General features: G+C 32.5%; 4 protein-coding genes and 2 non-coding genes across 9 annotated transcripts; 5 read left to right on the top strand and 1 right to left on the bottom strand.

The window, feature by feature from the left end:
- Positions 1-125: 125 nt before the first annotated feature.
- On the top strand, positions 126-5671 carry LOC103828028 (glutathione hydrolase 1). 2 transcript variants are annotated; one of them, XM_009103607.2, is made up of 7 exons: positions 126-2869; positions 3000-3331; positions 3863-4381; positions 4465-4700; positions 4785-5055; positions 5152-5289; positions 5364-5671. In XM_009103607.2, the coding sequence occupies exons 2-7, from the start codon at positions 3008-3010 to the stop codon at positions 5577-5579; spliced, it is 1704 nt and encodes a 567-aa protein (XP_009101855.1). In that variant the 5' UTR covers positions 126-2869; positions 3000-3007; the 3' UTR covers positions 5580-5671. The 2 variants fall into 2 exon arrangements, with proteins under 2 accessions (XP_009101855.1, XP_009101856.1); XM_009103608.2 differs by having other exon boundaries at positions 126-3331.
- TRNAW-CCA lies at positions 1550-1621 on the top strand. Its single transcript has one exon. It is a non-coding gene; the product is annotated as a tRNA-Trp (tRNA).
- Positions 5672-6123: 452 nt separating the features above from the next.
- Positions 6124-9516, top strand: LOC103828027 (glutathione hydrolase 1). Of its 2 annotated transcripts, XM_009103606.3 has the most exons (7): positions 6124-6749; positions 6885-7210; positions 7570-8088; positions 8171-8406; positions 8499-8769; positions 8853-8990; positions 9075-9516. In XM_009103606.3, the coding sequence occupies exons 1-7, from the start codon at positions 6743-6745 to the stop codon at positions 9288-9290; spliced, it is 1713 nt and encodes a 570-aa protein (XP_009101854.1). In that variant the 5' UTR covers positions 6124-6742; the 3' UTR covers positions 9291-9516. The 2 variants fall into 2 exon arrangements, with proteins under 2 accessions (XP_009101854.1, XP_033129887.1); XM_033273996.1 differs by having other exon boundaries at positions 6124-7210.
- Positions 9517-9905: 389 nt separating this feature from the next.
- Positions 9906-15192, top strand: LOC103828026 (ACD11 homolog protein-like). The gene has a single exon (XM_033273999.1). The coding sequence runs from the start codon at positions 10157-10159 to the stop codon at positions 10838-10840; it is 684 nt and encodes a 227-aa protein (XP_033129890.1). The 5' UTR covers positions 9906-10156; the 3' UTR covers positions 10841-15192.
- TRNAV-CAC lies at positions 11222-11295 on the top strand. Its single transcript has one exon. It is a non-coding gene; the product is annotated as a tRNA-Val (tRNA).
- Positions 15193-18013: 2821 nt separating the features above from the next.
- On the bottom strand, positions 18014-22744 carry LOC103828025 (probable trehalose-phosphate phosphatase H). Of its 2 annotated transcripts, none has more exons than XM_018659766.2 (12): positions 20363-22744; positions 20075-20277; positions 19836-19976; positions 19667-19738; positions 19486-19578; positions 19325-19381; positions 19126-19227; positions 18958-19035; positions 18795-18864; positions 18633-18703; positions 18450-18542; positions 18014-18325 (listed from the first exon to the last, which is right to left on the bottom strand). In XM_018659766.2, the coding sequence occupies exons 1-12, from the start codon at positions 20364-20366 to the stop codon at positions 18269-18271; spliced, it is 1041 nt and encodes a 346-aa protein (XP_018515282.2). In that variant the 5' UTR covers positions 20367-22744; the 3' UTR covers positions 18014-18268. The 2 variants fall into 2 exon arrangements, with proteins under 2 accessions (XP_018515282.2, XP_018515283.2); XM_018659767.2 differs by having other exon boundaries at positions 19325-19378.
- Between the last annotated feature and the right edge of the window lie 22 nt (positions 22745-22766).

Below are 22766 nucleotides of genomic sequence, written 5' to 3'. Positions count from 1 at the left end.
CCGATTAACCGAGGGCAGCGTAAGAATTTAAACGCCTTTGTGCTGTTAGACTATTCACTACAAGCTAAATCAACTCCATTAGCTTTTATACAACCCAACTCAATGGACCATTATACAATAACTCTTTGTTTCAAACTTAAATACAACCATGGACATAAGAAATAAAAAGTTTGGGATCAAAGAAACAGTTACACAGCTTTATCATTTCCAAGCAAGTGAGCACATATTGCTAACTTGGATAGCCTCAGTTCATGAAATCAAGAATGTTGATTGAATTCTTTTTTTTTTAATACTAAGCCAATTTGGATAACGTCAGTTCATGTCGTCTATCTCTATACATATATAATGAAATATACAATCTTAGAGAACACAGAAAAAAAAAAACATAAGATGGTTAAAACTGTGATTTGGTTAGTAATTTCGATTTATCTCTTCTGCTATGTATCATCAAAGATACATATATACGTACACTTTTCTCGGCTACATATGTTGTAGTTATTACTTATTACTTTCAATTTTCTTTGTTCAGATTTTTGTTTTTGTTTTCTAGTTGGTGGGAAAGAAACAAGAGAAAGGGTTTGGGAGAAAAAGTTGACCTAAGGGAGGAAGATTGCCACAGGACGCAGTAAGTCAAAGGTTGCAAAATCAAGATCACCACCAAGTCAGAGGAAATGAAGGGAAAGAAGATGGTGAATTTTTTTCTTAATAACTGTGTTTGTATGATAAATTAAAAAAAAAAAGAAGATAATCTTAAACTAGAAAAAATAATAATAATACCCTCTCCCCATATGTTTTTGTGCATTTAGATCAAATGAAATTCCCCAAGGAACTAAAAAGATTGAAATATAGAGGTTTGGTTGAGAAGGAAAATAAAAAGTGAGTTGACAAAGTCCACTGACCACAAGTATCTTGTCAAACTGCAGGTCCCGTTATGGAATGAAACAGAGGATCCTAGTTTTGGCAATTTCTTTGTTGGTTCACAATACTTGTGGTCAGTGAATCCATTCTTTTTTCTGCAAAACTTGATCAACACGCCATTGTTTTTTAGTCATTTCTTTTCTTTTTATCATGAGTGTAAGGAGTACGGTAGCCTTCTATGCAAGTGTTATGAAAGATATTCTCTCAGTCGCCTGTCAGAGACAGAGTAAGCCAAGTCCTCTACAAGTCACTGCAAAAGTTAAGAGGTGAAATCTCAGAGACATTTCATTCATCATAGTCGCGTATAAATAAAAGGGGTAGACGACGACAAAAACTATACTTGTTACTTGCTTGTCTAATCATTCATTCATTCATCAAACTGTAGCATAAAGAGTTTGGGATCAAAGAGACGGTTACAAAACAAGCTTAATTATCTACAAGAAAGTGGGTACTGATGTTTATAAGCAAAAGCAATGTCAAATTGTATTCCCCTAAAAGTCACAAGACATTTATTTTCTTTGTCAATTTTTTCCATTTTTAAAGCTTGTTTATGTTTTTAAATAGTGGTTAATAATGGTTGATCCTATACAGTTATGAAATAATTACAATATATTAAGTTATTTAAGCATCAGGATCCGTGGCGCAATGGTAGCGCGTCTGACTCCAGATCAGAAGGTTGCGTGTTCGATTCACGTCGGGTTCAAAACTCCCGAAAATGATCCTTAACTTTTTTACTTCTTTACATAAACAGCCCCCATTGTTTTCTGGCTTTTTTTTTTTTTTTGTCATTGATTCAATCTAAAGGAAAAAGTACCACGAATACAAACTGCAAACAAAATGAGAAAGACAACACCAGTAGGTTCTTTCTTAATACGCCCTCAAATATATTTGTTTGTATCTGTGAGAACGTTAGCTACGAAGACAATCTCAGCGTCCTCTGTCAGCTTCATATAAGGAGTATACTAAGGCAGATATGAAGGAGCATGTGCAGATGCTGATGGAAAAGATGGAGAAAGATGGAATTGTACCTAACAAGAGATTCTTCTTGGAAGCTCTTGAAGTTTTCGGGTCAAGACTACCTGGTTCGATCGAGCAAGAATGAACTCAACTGGATCGAGCAGGACACGAGAAAGTGACTAAAGATTTAACTGTTTAGTCATTGTAAAGAGTAAAATGTAATGTTGGATATATTTTTAATATTTTTTTCGTTATCCTTTATGTAAAAGAAAAAATAACAAATCTAAATATATTTTTAGACTGATTAATTCATTAGTCAACCGAATGTGTTAAGTTTTTCTTCTTCTTGGGAATCAAATGTAATTAGTATAGAGTTTTTTTTGGTTAATTAAACATTTTCAGTATTTTTTTTAAAATGATTCTAAGACCATCTTCAATCCACTTTTATATTTCTCTTTATATTTTCTTTTAAAACATAAAAACTCTATTAAGGCCATGGATCTGCTCCAATATATGCTTTTATAATATAATTTCTCTATTTTTAGGAGAAAATATTGAGAAATATTATTTTATCTCTAAAAGTAGAGGCAAAACAACATATAAATAGATGAATTGTATCTTATTCTATAAATAGATGAATTGTACTATAGATGCATATATTGGAGAAGAAAATATAGAAATGTGCATTGAATATGTTCTAAAGGTAAATAATCTTTTTCAGAAAGGGTATTCAACGTTTATACCTTTTTCTAAAGGTAAATAATCTTTTTTTCTAAAGGTAAATATCATAGAAAAGGTAAGGTATTCAACATTTTCAGTAATTGACTCATTTAATTTTCTATTTATTGGAAAGGTCAAACATTGTTCAAATTCAATGTAAAACTACTAGTGACAGGGGGATAATAGCAAGTTGTTATAAGTGTAGCATATTACGTATACAGATAACTTTTGATTCTGGTTGAGAATAGGTTCTAACTTTGTGTATAAATACCTTGTAAGTTGTATGGTTCTTGATATAAAAAAAGTTCCTTTCATCTTTAATTACTCTCTATGTAAACGAACCTAAGATCATCAATTTTTTTTGTGTCATCGGTGTTTAATCTTTTTTTTTTATTCTTCATCAGTGGTAGCAATGTGGCTTGTTCGAGCAGGGACGATCGCTATTCTCATAATCGCGTTTCTGCAAATTGCTGCGGCTAAGAAAAGACCGCACAGTATTGTAAAGTATCATGGTGCAGTCGCAACAGACGATGGACGGTGTTCTAAAATAGGAATGAAAGTTCTTCGTCAAGGAGGAAACGCTATTGATGCTTCTGTGGCCGCTGCTTTATGTTTGGGCGTTGTGAGTCCAGCTTCTAGCGGTATAGGCGGTGGATCGTTTATAGTGGTTAAGATGGCTAGTGGCAAGGAAGTAGCTTATGATTCTAGAGAAACTGCTCCTCTCCGTGCCACTGAGGTAACGTTGTTTTAGTAATGTGCGTTTTGAAATAAACATTTCTTCATTAACATTTTTGAATCACATACGATATACATATGTTTTTGGTCTTGGTATTGAACATTTATGTGGGTAAGAGCATTTTGTGCGCTTTAATAATTGTTGAACGCGAGAGTTTTTTTAATATATTTTCTTCTTATTAAAAAATTTTGAGCACGATCTTAAATCTTCGTAACGTTTTTATGCTATTCAACAAGTGTTTTTATTTTATTTTCAACTTATATCTTCCTTTTAAAGAAGTGTTTTAACGCTATCTTTAGCTTTAATGGCGTTTCTATATAAGTAAAAGTTTAAATAGCCTTAAGAAATATTTTCATTCCTCTGATTCATTGTAAACTAAGCTTGGATATGTGTCATAAACATCTTGTTTTTCTATCTTGATATTGAACATGAACTAGTGTCTCTGATCAAATATACGTTTTGAATTTAAGTTATATAGCGTTTGACGTTTGATGCAAAGACATTTCTTGGTTGTATTTTTTCTTGATGTAGAATATGTATGGAGGCAATCTTGATCTAAAAAAGAGAGGAGCCTTATCAGTAGGAGTTCCCGGGGAAGTTGCTGGTCTATTCACAGCTTGGAAACAACATGGAAAGCTACCGTGGAAGCGGTTAGTTAGTCCCGCAAAGAAACTCGCAGATAGAGGTTTTAAGATAACAAAGTATCTCTATATGCAAATGAACACAACCAGAGACCATATTCTAGCAGACAAAGGTCTCTCTAAACTATTTGTTTCAAATGGTGAGCTTAAGAAACCAGGAACACTTTGCCGAAACCCAAAACTGGCTTTAACTTTGAGGCAAATTGCAAAGTATGGTCCAAAAGCGTTTTATAATGGCACGGTTGGGGTTAACCTAGTGAGCGATATCCTCAAATCGGGAGGGATAATAACTTTGAAAGATCTACAAAGTTATAGAGTTAATGTTAAAGAACCATTATCTAATGATATTCTTGGATACCGTTTACTCGGGATGCCTCCTCCTTCTTCCGGTGGTGCTGCTATGGTCCTTGTAAGTTCAGTTTTGTGGAAAATTCACATTTTATCAAATTCAAGTTTACTAAAATTTTTAATACGGAGTTTCATCTGTTGCAGATTTTGAACATTCTTTCTCAATATGGGGTTCCATCAGGTGTATCGGGCTCTCTCGGTGTTCATCGTTTAGTCGAGGCTCTGAAACATGCTTTCGCAATTAGAATGAACCTTGGAGATCCAGATTTTGTTGACGTTACTAAAGTCGTTTCGGATATGTTGTCTCCACAGTTTGCACAAGACTTGAAGAGGAAGATAAACGACAAGAAAACCTTTGATCCAAAATATTATGGTGGCAGGTTAGTTTTTTTTTTTTAATTTATAACAAATCATGCAGATTCTTTTTTTTCATTTTTGATTGATTAATCTTCTTTAAATTTTAGGTGGAATCAGATCAAAGATCATGGAACAAGCCACTTATCGATAATAGACCATGAGAGGAATTGTGTTTCGATGACTAGTACAATAAATGCTTTCTTTGGGGCACTGATGCTGTCTCCTAGCACGGGAATCGTTCTGAACAACGAAATGGACGATTTCTCGATTCCGTTGAAGTCCTTCCATGACTCAGATAAGCCGCCACCAGCACCTGCTAACTTCATCCGTCCTGGGAAACGACCTTTGTCATCCATGACTCCCACCATTGTACTCAAGGTGTGAAGAAAAAAGAACAACTTGTGATACGTACACGGAACACTTACTTATGTACTATTTTAAGCGACAGCTTTTTTTATGTGTTGGTTTACGTAGGACGGTAAAGTTAAAGCAGCAGTGGGTGCAAGCGGAGGAATGTATATCATCGCCGGAACAACGGAAGTTTTCTTGAATCATTTTTTACTCAACATGGATCCTCTTTCTTCTGTCGTGGCTCCAAGAATCTACCATCAGGTTTTTGTTTCTGCAGTAACTTTCTTGTTATTTGGTCCATAACTAAAACTTGATTCATGTATTGTCATTTCCAGTTGATACCAAACAGTGTTAAGTATGAGAACTGGACGACGGCTTACAATGATCATTTCGAGATACCTAAAGGGACAAGACATGTGTTGGAGAAGAAAGGTCATGTCCTAACTCCGTTTGCCGGAGGTACAATTTCTCAGTTCATAGTTCAAGAATCCGATGGAAAGCTTGTGGCTGTGAGTGATCCAAGAAAAGGAGGGTTCCCTTCAGGATATTGAGATCGGATTTGATTTTTTCTCCTTTGTATTATTGAATCGAAATGATTTTTGACATTTTTTTTTCAGTAATATTACTCCAGAGCTTTATTTTATGGCAAATCTCAGAAAAATTAAACCAAAAAAGGTCACCTAAAAAACCCTAAAAATAATTTTTATGACCAAAATAGTTCAAAAAAATGCTGAAATAACTTTTATTAAATAACAAAAAGATTAAGATACCATTAATAAATAATAAATTTAACATAAATATTTTTAAAATATGATTATTTTAATTTTTACACGATAAATCATAAATTATAAACTCTAAACTCTAATCACCAAATCTTAAACTCACCCCTCCCAAAAAAAAATCATAATTCTAGATTTAATTAATCATAGGATATATATGTGTGTTTTAAACTCTTTAATAAAAACTATTTAAATCATTTCTTTATTTTATGAAAAATTTCCTAGGATAGCTATTTCTAAGTTTTTGTCACAAAAATAGTGTTTAATGAAGAAAATGACCAAAATAAATTTAATGAAAGAGTAAAAATGTATTTTTACCCCAAGATTAACTAATATAGACCTAGGTTTTAGAATTAAGGGGGTGAAATTTTGGGGATAAGGTTTCAAATTAAAAATAAATATAAATATAAATATTAAAATTTTCAAAATAAAAATGAACTATTTTGGTCATTTTTTTTCTTGAGCGCTATTTTGTGACAAAAATTTAAAAATAGTTATTTGATAGAATTGTCCTTATTTTATTCATTCATTTTTTTTCTCAATCATAATTGGCATCATTTATTTTCTTCTAGTCATATAATACTGCAATCAATAATTTGGTAACCTTGTGCTATATGTTCAACTTTATATGTATGGTAAAAACGTTTAAAACATTTATGTAGTCTAAAAGCATTTAATGTAGTCTAAAAACATTTAAAACATTGACAAAAAGAAGAAGAAGAAATATTCAAAAGAATTGGAACTTTTGGAAAATGATTTACATATTCATAATTTATCTACCATTTCTTAAGAGATGTTAATTTTTATGTACCTTCCAAGAGATGGCTCCTAATCAAATGAGACTTTGACCACATACTCTTATTAATACTCGTCTGAACAATCTCTTGTCACAAAGGACGTAAGAGGACGAGAAATTTTCAGAAAGCCAAATACAGATGAATTGTAAGTTACTTAGTTTTTCTAATTCACATAAAAATAAATCGCCAATGATTATTCATAATTAGTTTGTTAATTGACTGTTTGCTACAACTGATATCATGATACGTTGTCTCTTGTTTGATCCTTCGTTGATCGTAGCAAGAGCTCTAATACGATCAGCAACGATCGTTCTTTTTCTAATCGCGTTTTTGAAAAACGCTGCGGCTCATAAAAGACAGCAAAGTATTGTTGCGTATCATGGCGCGGTTGCAACGGACGATGGACGGTGTTCGGAAATCGGGATGAAAGTTCTTAAAAAAGGAGGAAACGCCATTGATGCGTCGGTCGCTGCTGCTCTATGTTTGGGCGTTGTGAGTCCAGCATCTAGCGGTCTAGGCGGTGGATCGTTTGCAGTGGTTAAGATAAGTGAAGGGAAGGAAGTTGCTTATGACTCTAGAGAGGTTGCTCCTCTACGGGCCACTGAGGTAACATCGTTTTAGTAACAAATGCATTTACTTTTGCTCTGAACGAAAAATGCGTTTTGAAATAAGCGTTTTCCTTCAACGTTTTCAGAATCATTGGTATTTTTTTTCTTGCTCTCTTGGTGTAGAATATTCATGGGAGTAAAAGCTTTTATTTATAAATAAAATAAAAAATTAGCATTGCTGAACATTTCGTCCTCATATATAAGCGTTTAAGACGCTATCTTGAGCTTTTTAGTAGCGTTTTCATAACATATGGACCATATATAGTTAATGCATAAATTAATATATTATATAGAGTAATACTATTTCCAAACGTGATTCTGAGCTAAGTAGCGTTTTCCTTGACGTTATTGACGTAGAATATGTATGATGGTAATCAAGACCTAAAGAAGAAAGGAGCCTTATCAGTAGCTGTTCCCGGTGAAGTCGCGGGTCTATTCACGGCTTGGACACAACACGGGAAACTGCCATGGAAGAAATTAGTTAATCCCGCAAGGAAACTGGCAGCTAAAGGATTCAAGATTTCAAAGTATCTCTACATGCAGATGAACGCAACTAGTGATGATATCTTAGCAGACAAAGGTCTGTCTGAGCTATTTGTTTCTAACGGAAAGCTCAAAAAGCCAGGGACGATTATCCGTAACCCAAAATTGGCTTGTACACTGAAGCAAATCGGTAAATATGGTTCAAAAGCGTTTTACAATGGTACGGTTGGGGACTATCTGGTGAGAGATATACAAAAGTCTGGAGGGATAATAACTTTGAAAGATTTGCAAAGTTACAAAGTTAAGGTTAAGGAGCCATTATCTACTGACATTCTTGGATTCCGGTTACTCGGTATGCCGCCTCCTTCCTCCGGTGGTCCTGCTATGGTGCTTGTAAGTCAAGTTATTTTTTGGTGTAATTTTAACATTTCATCAAACTTTGGTTTACTTTTTTGGGGGTTTTCTTGTGTTGCAGGTTTTAAATATTCTTTCTCAATATGGGGTTCCATCCGGTGTTTCGGGCCCTCTCGGTGTTCATCGATTAGTCGAGGCTCTGAAACATGCATTTGCAATTAGAATGAACCTTGGGGATCCGGATTTCGTCGATGTTACCAAAGTTGTTTCGGATATGTTGTCTCCAGAGTTTGCAAAAGACTTAAAGAAAAAGATTAGCGATGAGAGAACCTTCAAGCCCAAACATTATGGTGCCAAGTAAGTTTTTCAATCTATTAAATCCACATGACTTCTTTTTATTTATTTATTTATTTATTGATTATTGATCTTCCTTCCCCTCCAATACGTAGATGGAATGAGCTTCAGGATCACGGGACGAGCCATTTGTCGATAATAGACAAGGATAGAAATGCTGTTTCGATGACTAATACAGTGAACTATTTCTTTGGGGCACTAATGCTGTCTCCGAGCACAGGAATCGTTCTGAACAACGAAATGGATGATTTCTCAATCCCCATGAAATTCGTTGGCGACCGCAACGTGCCGCTACCAGCACCGGCTAACTTCATCCGTCCAGGGAAACGACCTTTGTCCTCAATGGCTCCCACCATTGTACTTAAGGTTAATTAGAAAAATAGGCATGTTACTTGTGACACACGAAAATCTGAATTAGGGCTCAGTTTTTTATGCGCTGGTTTACGCAGGACGGTAAAGTTAAAGCCTCGGTGGGTGCAAGCGGAGGAATATTTATCATCGCTGGAACAACGGAAGTTTTCTTGAATCATTTCTTCCTCAACATGGATCCTCTCTCTTCCGTCTTGGCTCCGAGAATCTACCACCAGGTTTTTATTCCCTTAATTAGTAGAAACTTTCTTGTTCTTCTTTTGTTCATAACTAAAAATTATTATTGTGATTTCCTTTTGCAGTTGATACCAAACAGAGTTTTGTATGAGAACTGGACTACTGTTTACGATGACCATTTCGAGATTCCTAAAGAGACAAGAGATGTGTTGGAGAAGAAAGGTCACGTCCTAGCGCCGATTGCTGGTGGAATGATTTCTCAGTTCATAGTTCAAGAATCCGATGGGAAGCTTGTGGCTGTGAGTGATCCAAGAAAAGGAGGGTTCCCTTCAGGATATTAAGACTTGATAAATTTGGTTCAAATAATATTATTTCATCCAACTTGTCATGGTTACAAACCTTTAAATCGATAAATAAAAAGCGATAATATCGATCCAGAATTAAATTATCAACTTTTTTTTTTTATCAAATTAAATTATTAACTTATGCTCATGGGGTTAGTGGAAACCGAATATATTTGATAAAATAAGAAAAAAATAGAGATGAATCAATTAATTTTTTTAAACATCAGCACTAGAATCTTACTTAGTATAAATAGATTACATACATAAGAGTGTGTTTAAAATATATCATATGGAAATGGAAACCATATTGTCTTTTAGACAAATAGAATCACGTTAACAAAATAGTATTTGCCAAGTATAACATTCCAAATGTTAATTTATAAAAAAAATTACGTAGATCATGAAGACCATATATCCTCTTTCTCACACCAAAATAGCTTGTACATACATAAGAGTGTGTTTAAAATATATCATATGTAAATGGAAACCATATTGTCTTTTAGACAAATAGAATCACGTTAACAAAATAGTATTTCCCAAGTATAACATTTCAAATGTTAATTTATAAAAACACTACGTAGATCATGAAGACCATATATCCTCTTTCTCACACCAAAATAGCTTGCAAGCATTTATAGCCATTCTTTACATAGTAAAATTTTCCATTATGAACAATGCTTCTCACCTTGATTTGATTGGTGAACCCGTAAGTATTGCGAAAAGTCACGTCTTAAAACATAATCGCAGAACCATAACACATCTCTCATTTCTCGTGAGCTAACCATAACGATCAAGAAAGATTTTCTAAAATTTCAGCAATCGTGGCGAAGCTATATAAAAAAGAAGAGGAGAGCAAAAAGGTAATGGAGGAGGAAGAAGAGGAGGAAGACGACACATTTGAGGATGCCGTGTGCAACAAGACACCAGCGAGAGTCAACACACCTTTGTCTATAATCACAGAGGCGTTTGAAAATCTAGCTGATCTTCTAAAACCAGACATAATCACCGAAGAAGACGGGTTGAGTCTTGATGCATTCTGCAATGCGTGTACACACGTCTCTGTCCTCTTCAGCTGCCTAGGGTTCGCCTTCAAATTTGCTGAGATGGAGTACATCTCCAAAGTTAACGACTTGGTTGAAGCCTCGAAAACATTAGACACGTTACAGAATATTTTGGACCTAGACGTGGAGAAAGATACGGTGAAAACACCTGGAAGCCGTTCACGTAACCTGAGACGCGTGAGACTAGGGTTAGACCTAATCCGAGCAATCTTCGAGAAGTTCTTGATGACAGATGAGTACTCTTTGAAAGACGCTGCGACAACAGCTTACACAGAAGTATGCGCACCGTTTCATACATGGGCTGTTAGAACCGCGGTTTACGCGGGAATGTATACGCTTCCGACGAGGGATCAACTTCTGATACGGCTCGATGAAACTGAACAATCTGTTGAGAAGAACATGAGGAGGTACATGGAAGCTTCACGTCCCATCGTAGAGTATATTGACAAACTTTACATTGAAAGGAACATTAAACTCGACTGGTAACCATTTTTGTTACTACGTCAGTTTTGTCTTTGTAAATTACTATTATTACTATTGATATTTTTTCGTCTTTGTCTTTGTAAATTAAAATGGAGCTTTTGTTTGAAGGCCAAAAACCGAGGGTTTGTCATTGTCACTTGATGTAATACTCACCTTAATCAAATCAAAACGTTTTCAAAACTCCTTTTCTCCACTACCAGTTTATTTCTGAAGTTGACCGTTTGGTATCGACAAAACTTTCTTTGGGTTTCGGTACTAATGTTATTTTTTCGGTTTTGGTCAATTATGTTATTGGATGCTTACTAGAATTATATATGATCTACAAAGACGCACGTAGTCTATACTAGAATTATATATCGTTAATGTCAAACTAATAGTGCCATAGTCTGGGTGGTGTAGTCGGTTATCACGCTAGTCTCACACACTAGAGGTCCCTGCTTCGAACCCGGGCTCAGACATTTTCAAGTTTTTTCTAAAGGAAAAATCCCTATATCATTTAGTTGCTGGCTTGCTGTTGGTTCCATTATCCATCCCATAGCCTGGTTTTTGACCATGTCCACTGGGTTCGGTAGATACCCACCGTGGAAGGATCCATTTACTAGACGATGGTTTATAGCTTAAGTCTTCATGACATCATCAAGCTACGTACTATAATTTGAAAAAAGTTTATGCGTAGTCTCACTCACCAATAAAATGCGTTATCATCTTAATGTAAGGTTGTTGTACTGTACACAAGATTTAGTTATCGATATTTGAATTCTCTGTAAACGTTATAAACCAACAATTGTTCGAAGCTCCATAGTTCGTTCATCCTAGGTACCAAAGTCTAATAAAAACATACAAAGAGTCTTCTCCTGCGTTCTACCATTAAAATACCGGAAATTTCTATAAGACCAATACAAACCTTTTCGCCTACATTTCCACATGGTCTCGTTGCTCATGGTTCTGTTAACAATCTCGTATTTTCTGTTTGTTTATATTGTTCTTGTACTTTCTTTAGATGTAATCTCTTATTTGATTTATTTTTGTTTAAAACCCATCATCCACTAAAATCGTTTAGACTTTGTTAACAAATAATTTTAACACAGGAACAAAATTTCGCCCTAGCATTAAGAAGGTGTCAAGGATTGTTCAAGTAAAAATCGACACGCAAGTATTGCTCCCTATAGTGAGGGCATCTGAGTCACATGCTTCCACACGCCACCAAAGAGTTTGGAACTTCCCATACCCATATATAAAAGTATACAATAGATTGGCATGCTTAAATGGTGAACACATCATTCTGAGAACACGTGTTAGAGAGTCGTTCATACAAACACCTTAAGATGCTCCACCAAAAAAGGGAATCTTAGTCATGTGCTGTTCCTGGGCATTTTTATTTGACTTATATATATTATTTGTTTTTTAAAACTGTGGAGACTTCACATGAGCTATTATATAGATGCATGGTACGCAAGTCTTGGCGGTCTTAAATTAATGAATTGAAGGGATTCGTTTATCTAATATTTCTTGCTTCAATTAATTGCTTATAGTTTTTCTTATAAATTCAGCTTAATGTTCACATAATATTGACAGTACATTTAAGTTTCAAGCATTCTTTTTTTTTTTGCTGAAAGATTTAAAAAACTTTAATACTCCCTCCGTTCCTAAAATATGTATGTTCTGGAAAAAAAATTTGTTTCAAAAAGATACATTTTTTACCATTTCAATGTATGATTTTATGAAAAATTGTAAGTTTCAAAAATATTAATGGTGTTTATTGAATTTCTATTGGCTAAAAGTTATGGAAAATTGTTATTCACAAAAAAATAATGCATATTTAATGAGTTTTCTTAATATATGTGAAAAGTCTAGAATATGCATCTCTTAAAAACAGAGGGAGTATTAAGCTCTCAAACCGATGAGATGAAATGATACTTCATCCGTTCCTAAAACGCATTAAATCGCTATAATAAATTTATTGTTTTCTGTAATTTTCAATTTTCAACAACTTTTAATCAATAGCAATCTAATAAAATCAATTAATTTTCTTAAAGTTTGCAATTTTTTTATAGAAAACATAGAATATACATCTTTTTGAAACAAACATTTTTTTTTTGTAACTTTTTCTATATATTTTCTGTTTTGGTCTAGGGCCAGTGACTTTTATAGAGATGTTTGGACCGGCGCTGGTCACTTAATGCCCAGCCAAATTTCAGAGAAGACATGCATTATTGGTAATACTTTTTAAAAATATTTTCATACTTTCTCGAAGGAATGAATCTTGGCTTTTGTTGCAACAACGACTTACCTTCCATCTTGGCTTTTGTTTTTTTTTTTTTTTGCTAGAATGTTAATATCATATAAAATGAACAAAGAACTTACAAAAGAGTTCTAGACAAAATGTTTCCGAGGCAAAAAAATAAAACAAGGAAAACATTACACACATCTCATAAGGTAAAACTAGAGAGATGGCTGATCAGCTTAATCTCAGCCACAGAGATAGAAGAGCAGAGAACTCCTTTCTGTGTCTTCTGCCAAGAATAATGTTCCTTATCTCACGATCAATAGACTTGAAAACCGACGTCGCCGGGATGAAGATATGGTTGTGCAGCGTATGGTTTCGCTGTCTCCATATATGGTATATAGTTGCTTGAGCTGCAATCTTTCGCTGTCTCCATATCTTGGCTTTGTTGTTCGATAGATAATGGCTTTAGCGTTGTCGCTATTGTTGTTGATTTTTAGAAAGTTTTTTGGTATTGGACCTGGCTGTGGTCCGAGCAAGCTGCGTTTTTCTGCAGACTGTGCTCCCTTTTGTAAATGTTATGTACTGAAAGGTATTTTCAGAGAAGAAAAAACGCAAACCAAAATTTCAGAGAAGACATGCATTATTGGTATAATACTTTTGTTTTAATATTTTCATACTTTCTCTTTTTTGAGAAAGATATTTTCATACTTTCTTGAAGGAATGAATCTCTTAAAATTGACCTATATGTATAAGAAAAGGCCTACGAACTTGAAAACTTACGGCAAACAATGATTGGTCGAGTGCTACTATTATTGCGCTTCTAGGATCTATAAATTTTAGTCGGCCAATAATTGGAGGCTGTGATAGAATTTTTTTTCTTATAGAAAGGAGGACATTTGAGAAATTAAAATTAGAAAAGTGAAATTATAGAGAATCCCTCTCACTTTTTTCTGGTGGATTCCAACTCGTAACTTTTTTTCCTTTCCAACAAGTTTTATGATACGGTTTAAACTCATGCACTGGTTAATAATGCTGTATATGTTTTTCTTTCTTTTTTTTTTTTTTTTTGGAGCGAGTATTTCTCCCTAGTTGGAAATCCTAACCCAATGGGAACAAATGCCAAGCCAAAATATAAAAAATTGCATTATATTTGGTCTGATTTAGTCGTAGTGGATCATATAGGGTATATGATATGTAAACGTCTCAAAGATTGTCCCTCATTTTTGCATTTCTTTTTTACCTTTTTCATATTTTAGGCAGCAAAAAAATCGTATATAATCTATGTTAGATGAATAAAATTAATAGTTTAACAGAAGCAAAACAAAATACTAATCAATTTCAATGTGGGAATTTCCAAAATATCAATTGCGTTTCCAAACAAATTTAATATATTAATTTATTAATTCCAAATGATCAAGATGTGTACGTATTCCATTCAATGATAAGCCGACTAGGTCTTTGCAGGTTTAGTTTATGTGTCCTGCAACCTACATTTCCATTATTTTCTGTAGCATAAGATCAGGACATCCCTAAGAACTCAGGGTTGTTAAAAATATATACCACTTCATATGAATTATCATTATAATTACTGCAATGATAATTTTGGAGCATGCATTATTAGTTGATAGTTAAAGCTATAAATGTATAAGCCACCAAATCCCACAGTGATCTTCTTGTGGCATGTAGGGAGAAATGGGTGAAGTAACACTAATGGGTTGTTCACAAGTAGACAGCCAATAACGTGAGACCAAAAACCCTAATCAAATCCTAATTATCGTAATGAGTTATCTAGTTATACTTTCTAATCATTAACAAAATATTTTATTCGTTGTCGCTAGCTCATAGGAGTCATAGCTACATAAACACTTAGTTAGGTCCACGCCTACGATATAAGAAGTCCATCAAGTTGGTCCTTTGAGCATATTATATATAACAACCTATTTTTGTTTTGTGTTTACATCAGTTATGAGGAAAAAATTGAAATGTCTTATTTTCATCTTCTCTATGAGTCAAAATATTGAACTGACCCACATGGGATTGTGACAACAATTAAATATTAATACTAGTTAGTCTAGATTCTAAACTTTGGGAAAACATGAGAAATTTACTAACAATAATTCAGGAAATAAATAATATAAATTTTCTTTTTTAGTAATATATATATATATATATATATATATATATATATTGTGAGAACTAATGTGTATATAGTTGAATTCTATAACTTATGTATTTCATATTACATAGTTATCTAATTGATGAAACGAACAAAGAAAAAAAACGAGCATGGTTCAATCAAATATATTTTCCAGAATACTTGATGTGATTTTAATTTATATTGTAGGCTTGATATTAATTTGCTAATATATTTATTTTTCACAATGAGAGTATTTATTACGGCAAAGTTACTAGATTATCCTATACAGGAAACGATGAGTATGGTTCAATCAAATATATTACGACTGTAACTTCTTTTTAGCGATAATCTTTTGGCGAGAAAATCTTTTTACTCTCAGCTTCACTTTTATATGCCAATCAGGTGAAACTACTCTTTCGCTAGTCACTGTTTGAAATAAGTAAATATATGTTGCGCTGGTTTTATTGTTTTTTTTAATTATATTATTTACTCTAATACTTTTACTCTCATTCTCTCTATAAGAGCATCTCCAAAAAGGAACTCTATTTTGAAGTTTTCAAAACTCTATATTTAAAGTTTCAATGTGTTCTTCTCCAAAAGTAAAACTTCAAACCTAACTTCAAAATTATTTATATTTTACACTATGGTCCTTATATTTGTCATAGTTGATATAAATTCATAAAACTTCTATAAATAACTAGTACATATATATAAATATTACAGAAATATTAATTAAAAAATCTTACACTAAAATATAAAATTATAAATAAAAGTACATAATTAAATATTAAACTGCAAACAAATACTACATTATTCCATAAAATTATTTCCATAATGCTCTCATATATGATCAACTAGTGCATTTCGAAGTATCATCATAATATGGCTGTTGATAGTTTGATATCATCAAACGAAGAAATCTTTGATCTTTTAAACGAAAGTACAACAAGCAGGGAAATAGGTCATGAGATGATTGAATTACGACTGCAAAATGAAGCAAAAAAGTTAGCTTTTAAAGAAGTAAAATAGGAAATAAAATATTGCTAAAAACTTAGCTTCTATCGATGATGTTAATATTCGTGAATACATTCGATCTGAACAAGAAAGAATCATACGAAAAATGTGTCAAGAGCAACAACAACAATCATCTTCGGTTACACAAAATTTGTTTGGACAATATTTTGGAGATTTGAGAGGTTCCAGAGCAAATTTACCAGACTATTAGTGTTGTTATAATATTTAAATTTGAGTAATAATTATGTCTTCATGTGTTTTTTTAATAAGTTTTTATCATGGTTTTTTTGTAATATTATTGTTGTTTAATTCTGGTTTTAAAATATTATAAATCTTGTTTCAAATTTTTTTTATTTAATTTCATGTGTAAAACTTAAATTTATAAAACAAATTTGAAATATTTATGAGATATAAAAGTTTTAAGGATTAAAACAATAAACAAAAAAATATTTAAGAATTATAAATATGATATATAATTGTAAGGACCAAAATGCAAATAAAAAGATGAAACTTCAAATTTGAAGTTTTGAAAAGTGAAACTCTATATTTGGAGTTTTACTCTTCAAAACTTCAAATTTGAAGTTTTGAAGTTCCTTTTTGGAGAGTAAAAAACTCTATATTTGGAGTTATAGAGTTTCTTTTGGAGATGCTCTAATAATTAATCTAGGTTGCGCTTTTACTTACCAATTACACTCGATAATTAGGATATTATGTATATATATATGTTTTCTTTCGGTAACAAAAAAAAAATTGTTGAACGTTGACTCTAAAGCATAAAAAGTTGTACTGTCACTCTGTCAGAGAGATTCTCTTATTGGTGAGCTGTTTTCTTGGGATTCCTAAGACTTAGACAAATTATGTCACATAAGATTCCATACAAAGATATGTAATTGGTTACGTATAATTAGGAACTATTTTATCTTTAATTAAACAATTAACAATCTAAGTAAGTCTTTAACTAATTAAGCTTAGCAGAAAAGATATCCGATCATAGGTTGAGTCTATCTGACGCCATCTTCCCACCCAAGTTTTGCGTCGTACGTAGAATATTCCATTTCTTTCTTATGGTTTCGAAAAATAAAGTAAAAGGATCCCTTCTTCGTTGCAAATAGATTCCATGCGATGAACTTAGCTTATCTAGAGATTCACTTGTTTGAGAAAACCCGTGTTTCAGTTATGACAGAAACAAAGACTGCCAAAAGAAATTAAAACTAAAATTGATGTTCAATCCATCAAAACTGAAATGATCCTGTTTGAACGGGATAAAAGAAGAAGAAAAATTACAAAAATAAAACTAGATTTATCGAGTCAAATGTATATATTTCTATATCTGCCTATATGAATCTCAGATCAGAACAAACTAAAATATAAAATTTATAACTCAAAATTGATTATTAAAAATAAATGGAATTTTTGTTTGATTATTAACAACATTCAACCCCAAACTGAAACGTATCATGATATGTTTCAGTTTGGGGTTGAAGGTTGTTAATCAGTTTGGGGTTGAATGTTGTTAATAATCAAACAAATATTTCATTTATTTTTAATAATCAATTTTTGAGTTATATGTTTTATATTTTAGTTTGTACTGATCTGAGATTCATATAGGCAGATATAGAAATAGATACATTTGACTCGATAAATCTAGTTTTATTTTTGTAATTTTTCTTCTGGATATGTTTTCACTTTGATTTGAACTACCTTATATCCAAAACATTAAAAAATACCCAAATGTTGACTGAGATATTTTAATTCGAAATATAAGTGAAATAATACTTATATCTTTTTCTTTTTTTTTAATAATACTTATATCATGACATTTCATTTCATTTCAAGATAACATCTAGATACATGTCAAGTATTTATAATTTACACGCGTAGAAATAATTGAATAGAACCATCCATATATGATCGATTCCATTAACTGTTTTCTTTGATAATGGATCTCTCTATACAAAGATGCGTTGAGTACAATACATATATAGAAGGAAAAAAACTTGATTAACATGTCATTAAAAAGAACTTATGTACTTATAGGCTTATAGCTCTATCATCATGCTCCAGATCTCAATTGTTTCCATTCCACTAAACGCTGCAAGAAATCCATAACCTGAAAATAATTAAGAAAAAAATATATTACTCAGCCTATCATGTATACACAATATACAGGATAATTTAAGGAACTTTTGATACGAACTTAATCATTTAAAATGAAAAATGATAAACATGTTCACCTCATCAGGCTCTTGCAGAGAATAGAATGCGTTAGTCTCCTTTGGGATTTTGGATACAAGAATGCCAAGACCTTGTCTTCTTTCTCTCAGTATCTATAACATCCGTTAAATGAAATTTACTTAGATCATTGAACAATAACTATTTAATTTTAAGTCTTTCAGTAATTACGAGATTATATGTACCTTAAATGCATCTTCGTCTGTGCGATCATCGCCGATATAAAGGGGGAAAACGTCGGTACAATTGGCGTATCCTACAAAAGGCAACACTATTTTAATTAATACTGCTATTGATCTCAACATTAATCATGTTACTCATTACTAATTAGTCGATGAAGAAGTTACCAAGGGACTCTAATAAAAACTCGAGTGCTTTGCCTTTATCCCATTTAATGATAGGACGAATTTCCAAAACCTGAACGACATACCAAACACACAAACTCGCTAATTAAGAAAAAAAACTCTTGTCACCTTAAAAATAGAAACCACTTTATTAATAGTATCTTACTTTTCTTCCTTGAGTAAGTCGGAGCTCAGGGTAGTCCTTCATGACTGATCGAACTTGATTAGCCAAATCACTCCAGTTCTGTCAATATATAAATAAATAAATTGATTGTTTAATTTTATTTCTTATTACACTAATAACGAATTATTAAAAGAAAGAACATTATCGTACTTTCTCATCGACGCGCCGGAAATGAACAGAGACACAAAATTTATTGTTCTCTATGTTGGCTCCGGGAGTTAAATTTGTTTTCTCCACTAATTTTTGATAGACCTGGACAAAGGCATATTAAATAGTGTAAGTAACAATGAAGTAGTTTTTTTTCTTCTTATTGTTCAGATATACGAGAAATCTTGAGGGAGAATGTGACCTCGTCGATCATGGGGAGGAACTCTGTAGCTGGTTGGCAAAGAAGAGATTTATCCTGCTGTTTTATAATAACGAATGAGAATGAAAAGAAATTTTTTTATCAATGATCCTTTTTTAGAAAAGTTATTAATCATATTAATGTACGTATACAAAAAAACTTACATCCTTATACTTGGACCCTTGCTCTGGTCCTTTGATGTCCATTCCATGACTTCCAGCATAGTACAACTCAGTCAGTTTCACAAAATTATAAACCTGAAAATTGTCAGAATTACTATAATTAGCGTCAGTAATTGATCACTACTAATTAAATTATGCTAATTTTATATTTTTATTATTTTACCTTTTCTCTGCATCTTCCACTAATTATGGCAGTTGGAAAACAGTTTGCTAGTTTTCTCACTGTCCTTCTCATCTATACATAAAAGCAAAATTAGAATGTCAAAACAATTTTTGTAACTAGTAGATTTATTTTTATTATATATATATATATATAGGTTTTAGAAATGAACCTTCTTAGACATGAAAGCTCGGTCTGGATCATCAACAATGGGAGATAAAGTGCCATCATAATCCAAGAACATAACGATTTGTTTTCCTTCGGAAACATGAAGAATCTCTTCGAACATATCTAAAGCTGATGGATGTTCTGTCTGCGAAAATCATACAAACCTCGTTTATTATAAGAGAATAAATATAACATAGATAAGTAGACGTTATAGCCATAGCCTGATCATAATGATATACTTACCAGCCAAGAGCTTTGTTTCATCAAAGATTTGAGGTGAGTAGGAGAACAAGCTCTCATGGAATCAACCCATGAATTTATTAATCCTCCTCCATTGTTGATGATAAGATCTTGAAGAACTTTCGTCTTCACCGTTGTTGCATCCGTTTTTGATTTGTCTCCTGTTTCATTTTTCACCGGTTTTGTGTTTTCTTCGATGAATCTTACTGAAAATAACAGAGAAACAGATGAGGACAGGTAAAATATATCAGCATGTGTTTATGTATTAAACTAACAAACTCAAAAATATACCCATTTTTTGTTTGCAAATATAAGCTGAAAGAGATAGAAAAGGAGATTTGAGTTGTAAGAAAACAGGGTGAGAATGTGTGTGTGGGCTTGAGAGAGACACAATCTGGTGTGGTCTGAATTTATAGTTGCAAATTATTGTAGGAAAAAAAAACAAGAAACTTTATGTTTTGGACAACATTGTAACTTAACTAATCACTAAAAGAGAAGTTATCATGTTGATCTAGATCATGATCGACTTTCCTCTAATACAAAATTATTAGTTCCACATGTGACCATGCAGAATAAGTCTATGCTTACGGTCTATTTGAATACTCAAAAAAAGATTTATCTGTGAATTATACCTTCCAACCGAGAGTTAGATCTCTGTATTTAATAGATCTGGGTTAACCTTTTTCGATTGAAAAAAACATTGTAACTTGACTAAAAAAACAGATATTGTAGTGTGTGAACGCTGGAACCCATTTTAGATGGGTCCTACTATTGGTTAGTGGGGCTTTTTTCGAAGCGGCTTTTCCGCTCTCACCGATCGTTAAGTTAATTTTAGCGTTGCAGCGTTCCCAGCAACCGCCACGTGGTCCCCTCTCATTAACAGGAACACCACCCATATGCTTGTTTCTTCTGCCCTCTTGGTTGGTGCTCCTAATTTGTTTTTACCAATAATCAGAACCAAATCAATTTTATACTAATCAAATGTACTATGAAGAACGTATATATAATCTTTCTTGTCACATAGAGATTTTTCTAAAACATATTAACTTGATGCTATAAGAAACCAAACTATTTGGCAATTATATAGCATGTATTAAATTATCAAAGTTCTATGTTCAATGAGGTGAGTTGGGGACTAAAATAGTGAAAAATTATCCTCGCAACCACTGTCAGATAATTCGATTTACATTTGATTGGACCTATAAATTATCACATTTCATATTTTTGATTAATGAAAAAAAAATCAAATGTCTATTTATAAAAGTAGTTGATATCACATTTTGATATTAGCTACTTGTGGCTGGTCCTGAGAACATAAATCACCATCACCCTCCCTAAGTAGCACCTTAAATTCTAATTTAAATCTGACATAACAACATTTTATACGCCCCTTGAACTACTTCTAAAGTTTGAGGGATAACCATAGTTTTTTTTTCGTTTTTTTAACCATAGTTTTCTTTACTTCACAATACTTACTGACATTAATTAACTTGAACAAACTTAAATAAATGGAATGATTTCCTCGTCGAAAAATACTTCTTTCTTGGACAAACGTAATCATTGTAACAAATTCGATAACCAAGAAGTAGATATATCTCTCTATATATTCATTACATGCTATGTAAAACATAAATACTAATTATATATATATATATATATATATATATATATATATCTTTCTGAATGAAAAAAAAAAATATGTAAAACTTTTTTATGTGGGTGTTAATTTGCATGAAGGTATAGTAATATATGCGTCTAATTGCATGGCATTTAGTCAAAACTGAAAGCAAAGTCCTAACCGACACCTCACGTGTAAAATCGAGAGTCTCTACCAAACAGGTGTATCTACGAGGCATAATAGTATCATTTGCAAATAATTGTGCCAGTTACGTTAATCCCTCTTCGTCTCAGATGGTTAACTTAAGCAATCTGATTAGGCTAATTACGCTAGTTACGGTTCACCAAAGTTTGATACAAATTTTGTGGAAAGATCATAAATTCATATATACTCGAAAGGGTTCTGATGAGATAACGAACTAGAACAATCTAAGGAAAACTAACGAACGATATGTAATAAATAAATTTTAACGATTGCAATCTTTCTCAAATATAATGGATCCCTTTTTCAATAAGTTAGCACTTCAAGAAAACCAAGCATATAAGTCGTACGCATGGGACATTTTATATTCTTTGACCATATATCACATGACATTTTTGGATGCGACAAGCTCTTATTGTAAACGACCAAACGAGTAAATTCGAGGACTGGGTACTTTATGGAAAAGCATAGTATAATTGTAACCCTGTATAAAATCCTAATTTCAGAAATGTTACCATTTCTTACTGGTCAAAATTCAAAAAGAAACAGAGAAGAAAAAAACAAAAATATTTGTCCATTAAGTCAATGGCTTTGACTAAACTGCTAGCGCAACCACTTCTTCAAACTTCTCGGCAAACCTCGACAGAATCCTGCCAAGTCATCAGTAAACCTGTTTTTCCGAAAGGATATATTGTATCTTCCTTCAGCAAAAAAAAAATTAAACCATTGATCACAAAATTTTCAATGTGAGATTTTTATCATTTATAGTCATTTTCTAAAATTCAAAATATAACATAATAGAATATTATTTAACACAAAAAAATAACACGAAAGACCTCTTGTTTTTTTCTATCTATATTATTAAAACTGAAGTAC

This window comes from Brassica rapa, chromosome A06 (genome assembly GCF_000309985.2).
Source record: "Brassica rapa cultivar Chiifu-401-42 chromosome A06, CAAS_Brap_v3.01, whole genome shotgun sequence".
In the NCBI taxonomy this organism is placed as follows: Eukaryota; Viridiplantae; Streptophyta; class Magnoliopsida; order Brassicales; family Brassicaceae; genus Brassica; species Brassica rapa.
The sequence above is the reverse complement of the archived record's forward strand: the minus strand, read 5'-3'. Positions and strand labels throughout refer to the sequence as shown.

Coding starts and splice junctions, on each gene's coding strand:
- LOC103828026 (XM_033273999.1), top strand. CDS start 10,157: ATGGAGGAGGAAGAAGAGGAGGAAGACGACACATTTGAGGATGCCGTG.
- LOC103828027 (XM_033273996.1), top strand. CDS start 6,845: ATGATACGTTGTCTCTTGTTTGATCCTTCGTTGATCGTAGCAAGAGCT. Junction 8,089..8,170: donor GTGGTCCTGCTATGGTGCTT/GTAAGTCAAGTT, acceptor CTTGTGTTGCAG/GTTTTAAATATTCTTTCTCA. Junction 8,991..9,074: donor CTCCGAGAATCTACCACCAG/GTTTTTATTCCC, acceptor TTCCTTTTGCAG/TTGATACCAAACAGAGTTTT.
- LOC103828025 (XM_018659766.2), bottom strand. Junction 19,228..19,324: donor TCCTCCCCATGATCGACGAG/GTCACATTCTCC, acceptor GCCTTTGTCCAG/GTCTATCAAAAATTAGTGGA. Junction 18,326..18,449: donor CTCTGCAAGAGCCTGATGAG/GTGAACATGTTT, acceptor AATTATTTTCAG/GTTATGGATTTCTTGCAGCG.
- LOC103828028 (XM_009103607.2), top strand. CDS start 3,008: ATGTGGCTTGTTCGAGCAGGGACGATCGCTATTCTCATAATCGCGTTT. Junction 4,382..4,464: donor GTGGTGCTGCTATGGTCCTT/GTAAGTTCAGTT, acceptor CATCTGTTGCAG/ATTTTGAACATTCTTTCTCA. Junction 4,701..4,784: donor CCAAAATATTATGGTGGCAG/GTTAGTTTTTTT, acceptor TTTAAATTTTAG/GTGGAATCAGATCAAAGATC.